At 45.4% G+C, this 8426-nt stretch overlaps 1 protein-coding gene across 1 annotated transcript in view; it reads left to right on the forward strand.

Annotated features, from left to right (window-relative positions):
• The window catches only part of Mcoln2 (mucolipin 2), a 35858-nt gene extending 30249 nt beyond the window's left edge, over positions 1-5609 (forward strand). Inside the window, exons 12-14 of the mRNA XM_005357404.3 lie at positions 1069-1275; positions 2898-3019; positions 5573-5609. Of these exons, the coding sequence (XP_005357461.1) occupies positions 1069-1275; positions 2898-3019; positions 5573-5609 (366 nt within the window). The remainder of the gene's footprint in view (positions 1-1068; positions 1276-2897; positions 3020-5572) is intronic.
• Positions 5610-8426: the final 2817 nt, after the last annotated feature.

Here is an 8426-nt window from a genome sequence, read left to right on the forward strand (position 1 = left end):
GAAGAAGTCATGGTGGTGGTACATCTCACCATGATGGGGAAGAAGTCATGGTGGTGGCACACGTCACCATGGTAGGGAAGAAGTCATGGTGGTGGCACATCTCACCATGGTAGGGAAGAAGTCGCGGTGGCTGGTCACGTTGTGTTTGCAGTCAGGAAACAGGGAGAGATGAACACTGGTGCTCAGGTCACTGTCTCCTTTTGTTAAGTCCTGGGAATATATTATATGAATTATTATATTGATTATAATTATTATAAAATATTATAATATATATTATCTCCTGTATATAGAACAGATCTTCCCACCTAAGTTTAACTAGTCTGGAAACTCCTCAGAGACCTGCGGGAGATGCGTCTTTCAGGGGACTCTGGATCCTGTCATATTTAGGATCAATATTCACCATCATATGATTCTGGCTCTGACCTTTCCCAAAGACACCCTTTCTCCAGAGTCTTTTTCTCTGGCTGGGACTCACTGCTTCACTTGGACTCCTAGTGCCACTTTTGATTGGCACCTGCCCTTGGGCTGCTCCTCTCCTAGAAGCTTTCCCACATGCCTTTAGTTTTTAAAGATGTGTGCACCAAATCACATCACTCCAATGGCTCAGATGGCCTTCCCTCGAGTCTGCTTGTGAGAATGGCTTGAGTCTGATGTATGCCTGTCTCACCGAGACCCTGTGCAGCTCAGTACCAGTGTCTCTGCTCAGCCATTGCTGTCTTAGCACCACAGTCTCGCATAGTCACTGGACACAACCCCTTCGTCCTCTCGCTGAGAACTGGTTCAGAGCACCACTGACCTTTTGGTCTATCTCAGCTGTGGTATGTCCACTCTGGGGGGTGAAAGTTTCTAGAAGGGTGTTTCTTCTGTGGTTGGGAAGGCTCTGGTATGGCCACTTAGGAAAACCTTTGGATCTTGTGTCATCTTCACCTCTTCCATGTGTAGCTGGCTGTAAGATACGCACCGCAGCTCTACTGACGACAAAACAGAAGAAAACAAGCCAGCTGCAGCTCCCCACTTCCTACCCTGCCGTGCGGAGACTCAGGAGTTCCTTTGTGTTTGCCCCTGCAGTTCGAAAACCTGAACATAGTGTCCGAATGCCTGTTTTCTCTGGTCAACGGAGACGACATGTTTGCTACCTTCGCTCAGATCCAGCAGAAGAGCACCCTGGTGTGGCTGTTCAGTCGCCTTTACCTGTACTCCTTCATCAGCCTCTTCATTTACCTGGTCCTCAGCCTTTTCATCGCGCTCATCACCGATTCTTACCACACCATCAAAGTAAGCCACGGTCAGCGTTTGCTGCCAGAATCACCGCAAACGTTGTATGGGTTGGGTCATGAGATAGGCTGTAATCTTATTGAAACACAATTTTATTCAAGTTTTTAAACATCATAAAATAGATATTTTTGATGACTAACTATAAATATGCACTTGTCTTAGGGTTCCTATTGCTGTGATGAAATCCCACTACCAAAAGCAAGTTGGGGAAGAGATGGTTTATTTTATTTGACTTACACTTTAATATCTTATTCCATCATTGAAGGAAGTCAGGACAGGAACCTGAACACAGGAGCTGATGCAGAGTCCGGGGGCTGGGGGATTCTGCTTACTGGCTTGCTCATCATGGCTTATTCAGTCAACTTTCATCTAGAATCCGGGACTACAAGCCCAGGGATGGCACCACCAGCAATGGCTCGGCTCTCCCCATCAATCATTCATTAAGAAAATGCCCTACAACCGAATCTTATAGAGGCATTTTCTCAATTGCGATCCCCTCTTTTCAGATGACTTGAGTTTGTGTCAGGTTGGCATAAAACTGGCCAGCACAGTATGTGAAACATTTTAGTTGTTACCCTGAACAAGGTGGTTTGGTTTAGATGCTGGGAAAAGAGAGAGAGAAAGAAAAACTGAGTGTGCTTAACTTGACCCTGGCAGATGCCCCTGCCTGCATGGCTACCTGAAACTCAGGTTTCAGGGTAACTTCCAGGGATGGGAGGTGATTGTCACCCTGACAACTGGGTGGATAGTGACATACCTCACACCCAGGGATAAGAACACTTGTAGTGCACCCTTCGTTAAGGTAAAGAAAGGGAAGGTTCCAGTTTTCCCGAGCCCTGGTGCGTCCCACACCCTTTCAGATGGGGCCTGGGTGGTTGGGTTAGAGCTTCAAGGAAGATCACTGTCTTTGGAACTGGAATCTCCACAGCAGATGGTTGTGCTAGGAAAGCTACTTCAGAACCAATGCCGCAACCACGCAGGGTGCCGCCCTCTGCTCAGCCCTTCCCATACTAACTCAGAAGGAAGCTGGTCAGCAATCAGCGTGTGGAATTAGAGTCACAGTGCACGTGGTAGTTGGCCCCTGTGGCAGGGTGTGTTGGGACAGAGTTGCAGGCTCTTGCCATGAAAATTCTTGTCTTTGGTAGTGTCTTTGTGTGGTGGCAAATATCAGTGTTGAGCTGGATGACCTTACTGTGGAGAAAAATCTACCCCCCATCCCATTTTGTGGCCAACTTCATGCACGCAGAGAATGCGGGTTATGACCCTGTCTGATTCTAGGTGGGCAGGGTGGAGAGTGAAATGTATCTGCTGGTCTCACTACTAACACGCTAACTTTCTAGTTTTGACTATTTCTTGAGTTCCTCTTTTCAACACACGTCTTCTCCCTTCTCCCCTGGCTGGTTTTCTGGAGCTTTCCTTCCCATTGTTCTCAGTTCCCAGGGCCTCCCTGGCTCAGATGTTCTAGAACTGACAGACTGAGTCATCGCTGCTCATAGTCCTTCTTGGATCCGAACTCTCACTGGGGGAGTTTCGTTTCTCAGAGGTTGGTGTGTGCTGTTGACAAGGGGAACAGTTTCTCACACTCTAGAAAGCAGGTAACAGCATTGTGTGCTTTTCAAAAGAAATACCAGCAAAATGGGTTCCCTGAAACGGATCTGCAGAAATTCCTGAAGGAACACAGTGGCAAAGATGGCTACCAGAAAGAACCACCAGCCTTGCTGTCCTGTGTCTGCTGTCTGAGGAGGTCAGTATTGAGTCTATAGCTGGGAGAAAGGCATTCCAAAGGTAACGCTGCACTCTGAGGTCAGCGTGTGGTGGGAAATAGTTGGTTTTTCTTTTCTTTCCTCCCCTGTACAAATCTGTTTGAGAAATAAATTGTTTCTTGTAAAACAATGTTCTACACAATAAGCTTTTTGTAGAAAGCTCCAGGACTTGATTAAAATTCTTAGCAACCTTATGAGAGCCTCATGAGGAGATAAACTGTGGCCTGAGTCTGGCCTCTTGAAGCTTCTGGTGTCTCTCCTAGTTACTGTTTACTAGTTTCTACGACTGCAACAAAACATCATAGCCAAGGCAACATAGAGAAAAAAGAGTTTACTGTGGTGTGCAGGGTCAGAGGTTGAAGCCGTGGCCCTCACGGTGGGGAGCATGGTGGTAGGCAAGGCACTGGAGCAGCACGTGAGAATTTACATCCCGATTCACAAACACAAGGCAGAAAGAGCGAACCGGTAATGGCATGGGTTTCTGGAACCTCAAAACCCACTCCAAGTGAAACATCTCTACAAGGCCACACCCCCTAGTCCTTTCCAAATAGCTCCACCAACTGGGGATTACATGTTCAGATGTATGAGCCTATGGGGACCATGCTCTTTCAAATCATCACAGCGCTCTTGGTTAAAACCCCCGCATCAGTTGCTCTTCCATGCTCAGCTGGGCTTTGATGGCTGTTTGGACTCTGCAAGAAATATTGTAGGAAAGTTGCTTGTTGGTTCCTGGCTGCCCAGCTAGCTTAGACCCAAAATAACCACACATAAACTCTTTTAATTAAAACACTGCTTGGCCCATTAGCTCTAGCTTCTTATTGGCTAACTTTTACATCTTAATTTAACCCATTTCCATTAATCTATGCATCACTATGAGGTCGTGGCCTACCAGCAAAGTTTTAACACGTCTATCTCAGGCAGTGGCTCCATGTTGTCCCCCTGGCTCTGTCCTCTTTCTCCCAGCATACAACCTAGCTTTTCCTGCCTAATTTTCTTCTGCCCTTGCCATAGGCTCAAAGCAGTTCTTTACTAATTAACCAATAAAAGCAACACATAGACAGAAGGACCGCCCACACCAAAGAATGGTATGAACCTCAGAGTGTGCTACCCAGTTGTGTGGGAACCAGAATGGAGGTCAGATGGGGATGGTTTTCTTAAGGGCACACAGCTGTGTTTCACCTGGGGTGGGAATAGACATTTTTAACGTATGCCTTACCCATGTTTTTGAGGAGAATTTTATAATTCAAATTCCTAAAGGAAGAGGGGAAACCATGACAGATTAAGCCCTTAAACATGGTGTGTGTGTTTGTGAACTAATTCACTCTGCATCTTGAGGCTTGCAATGGGGTAACGGACCACGTCCAAAGATGTCTGCTAACATAGGATGAGATCTTCTGAGATGTTTGCTAAATTGATTTTATCTTCTCGGAGCATCAGATTGCTGCCATAGACTCCAGGATAAAGGAGAATTAATTTTCTTAGTTGGCAGTTGCCCCCTAAGAAATGAGAAGGAGAAGGCAGGTCCCTGGATCTGTTTTCCTATCGTGCAGCTATTGCAGTAGTGACTTTCCTTGTTGCTATAGCAAAATGCCTGATGAGAAACACCTGAAGGAGAGAAGGGTTTGCTTCAGCTCAGGGCTTGAACAAATAAAGCTTGGCAACCAGAGCACGTGGCAGCTGGCCACGTTGCACACACAGCTGAGAGGCAGAAAGAGATGAACCCTGGTGCTCCCTTGACCTCTTTTCTCCCTTTTTCGTTCACCCCAAGGCCCCAGCCCATGGAATAGGGCTACCCACATTCAGGGTGGTCTTCCCTTCTCAGCAAAATAAGTGTAGAAATACCCCTAAAACACAGATGAATATATCCCACACCCTCCTGAACCACTTGATGTTTGCAGTATTATCAGGATGAGCCTAACGGCCCCAGAGTCCTCTTCCTGGGCCTCGCATGCTGTGGCTCTTTGGAGAGAAAGACTCTGTTGAGCAGACATGAGCTGTCGAATGTTCTCCACCTTGAGGAGAGCCTTGCCTTCGTAGGCACTGATAAGGCTCTGTAAAATCACAGCCCTGAGAGATGGTGGCTGCTCACAGGTTGTTACCAGAAGTGTCTCTCCAAGCCCCAGAGTGCGAATGTTTTCCTTCTTCAGTTTTCTTCCTCTTCCAGTTTGCTCACGTAAGCTGTGTGTCTAGAATATAGAGTGTCCCAGTATTTCTGTAAAGATTTTGTAAAGTCTGAGTGGGGATATAGCTCGACGGTAGAACACTTGCCTACATGGGGTACAGCTCTCAGTTTGATCCCCACCACTACTATATAAAGTTTCAAAAATGTGAATAGCAAGCATGACAATGGATATCTGGAAGGAGGAGCAGAAGGATCAGGAATTCAAGGTCATTCTCAGCTACAGGGTTTGAGGCCAGCTTGAGCTACATGAAATCCTGTCTAAAACAGCAGCAACAACAACAAAACAAAGCTACCCAAGCAAAAATTCTTAAGTTATTGCTCTCCTTATTTTTCATCTCCTTTTCTGTTACAGGAGAGGAAGTGATGACCATTTGATTCTCATTGACTAAAACCCTTCTAATGACAATCAAGTCCAACCCTCTTTCTCCTGTGGAGGTGCAGAGAGACCCCAGAGGGAGCAGAAGTTCGCTAAAAGATTGTCTTACTGAATTGTGGGTCCAGAAGGAGGAGTGTCTGCCAGCTTCTGACCAGAAGTGACATTCCAAAGTTACCTTTTACAAACATGGAGGGCAGAGGATAGGCCCCTCCTGGGAGTTAATTGAAGTGTGATAATGGAATTCATCAATAGTCTGCTCGTTTGTGACATCATAAAGTTGGGCTGAAAAATAGTAGCATTTCAGAGTGTGCAAGCAATATTAAAACCAGGTAAAAGTATATGCTTGTTGCCAGAAAAAGGTTTGTTTTAAAAATGTAATTCTTGGATTTGAAGACATTTGTTAATTCATGGTCAGCACAGAAATATATTTGGTTTCTATCCCAAATTAAGGCTCGAAGCTGGAGGACTGGCAAGCGGTGAAAAGTCTCGCACTCGGGCACTAACCGAAAGATGGCTGTTTGTACTGTGAACTTGATTCTGCAGCATGCCACACTGGGTCTTTCAGCCCAGTCGGCGGGACGGAGCAGACCATATGGGTATCTCTTCAGCTGAGCTTTCCCTGGCCCACACACACAGCTGAGTGGTGCTAAACCTGAAGTGGCCCCCGGTTTCATGAGTCATCTCCACTGTGGTGGGAATTTACCTGTGTCAAGCAAGGAAATATGATGTGTGTTTCCTCAAATAAATTTATTTTCCCAATGCTGTATTGCATTATTACTGTGTGTTAAAACGCAATGTCTCTCAACAGCTACCAAGTGTGAGTTTCGTATCACACTCCTTTTAACTACCTTGTCTCCATGAGAGATCTCTTGTTTTTGAAGAGCTATGCGGCTTGGTCCACAGAAGCTACTCAATAACGATCTGGGCTAATAGCAAGAGGTTAAGATCACCTCAAACACAGGTTTAAGGCATAGCTGAGGTATCTCGGGGGCTATGAGTTCTACTGGTGTGGAGTGAGATTTGAACCAGCTTCTCAGAGCGGCTCCTGCTCTGGCATCGTCTGTACCCCAAGACCCTGTTGTCAAGAATCATTTGTCTGATTCTCCTTCTGCTCCTTACCCCTGATCTTTCTCCATTGGCTTACATCAAATCTGGGCAAAGAAAATCATACAGTCAATAACATTAAAATTTGTAAGAAAGTAAATGATTCGTTCCAGGGCTGTCATTGTTGTTCTTGGGGGACAACCTGAGTTCAGTTCCCAGCACCCACATGGTGGCTCATAGCCTCCAGAATTCCGGTTCCATGGGGTTCCATGCCTGCTTCTCATGCCTGCAGAATGGGGCAGATGCACAATGCAACCAAAACACTTACACTCATAATACAAACAAATCTTTAAATTTTTTCAAAGAAAAAGACTAATGTCTACATATGGACTGCTTAGTTAAAATGTCATTTTAATTTATTTTTCCTTTTACAGAAAATGCCAAGATCATAGGGTTTGGTTTTGAAACTGATGACCATCAGACTGAGGTTCTAGAATTCATTACCTGGTTCCAGATCACGTGTCTGATTAAGCCGTTGCTAGTTGGTTCTGAACAGACTAGATTTCCAGGCTGCAGCTGTGACTGTCGTTTGAACAGAAAATTAATGATGGTCTTGCCCATTTTTAGCTATTTTTTAAATTGGCTTTCATGTTTCCTTTCATTTCTTTTTGTTCCAGTTGACTCAAATACTTTCAGAAAGAAAAAAAAAATCTTTTTCAAGGTTACCATGGAAACATTGTTTTTTCTCTTAATCATTTTAAGCAATTGTCTTTCGGATGTCATTGAACATTGTGGTATGGTAACTGCTAATAGAAAAATCTGGGACAAACCATTTCTTCTCTTAGACCTCCACTTGGGGTCTAAGCTGTGACAGGAGATATATTCTCTCTTCCTTTTAATTGCATTCTCAACTGTCTACCCATTGTAGAAATTGCTTCCTTGGCTTACAGTGACACCCAAAGCTGCATGCAGAATCTTAAGCTGCTGACTTGGAACGGCAGAAACGAGCTTGGCATGGGACCCCTTGAGTCACAGTTCCATGCAACCTGCTGCTTTGGGGTTCTGGACAAGCCACTTTCTGCCTTGAGAGGATGGGGACAAATCTCAGTGACTGAGTCTGGCCTTTGGGTCTCATAGTGCCTGCAAATCCAGCACTAGTGTGGACCCTGAGCCTCTTTCTGTTCTAGCCTCTGCTCTATTTAGAAGTAGATTCTACTCATTCATGCAATGGTGCAGACAAAGCGTTTGCTTCTGTAAACTAGTTTGTCAGAGATCTTCTCCTGAGTTTCTTTGGACAGGGCAAAATGCGTCTTCATTTCCGCAGGTGTAAAAATGGAGATTGTGAAAATTAAGAGTCAAGTTAAAGTTCAAAAAAAGGGGGCATGTCTTTTGGTTGCTATACTAGCAAGTCGTTGAAATGCTCATCTTGCTTGGCGTACAAATGTGTGCATCTATTCATGGCCAGCCAGGAAGACCTTCAATTTCTATGTGGTTGCTGTATACTCTTGGTAGACTTTGTTTTCGGTAGGACTTTAGGGACACAAAAATCCAACTCTAGGTCTGTCCTGGAGAGAATGGTTGCTTCAACTCTTGAAGCTCACAAGTGGTTGTGGGTGGTCAGGATGAAGCAGCCTAAATGTCCTGTCGCTGGGTACCCAGCTGTCCAGATGTCCAGGCAGATGTGCAAGAGTTGAGGGGCCCCTACCCATGCAGATGTGCAGGAGGTGAGGGGCTCCTACCCACGCAGATGTGCAGGAGGTGAAGGTTTCCTACACATGCAGATGTA

The sequence above is a fragment of the Microtus ochrogaster genome, chromosome 21 (assembly GCF_000317375.1).
Source record: "Microtus ochrogaster isolate Prairie Vole_2 chromosome 21, MicOch1.0, whole genome shotgun sequence".
NCBI classification, from domain to species: domain Eukaryota; kingdom Metazoa; phylum Chordata; class Mammalia; order Rodentia; family Cricetidae; genus Microtus; species Microtus ochrogaster.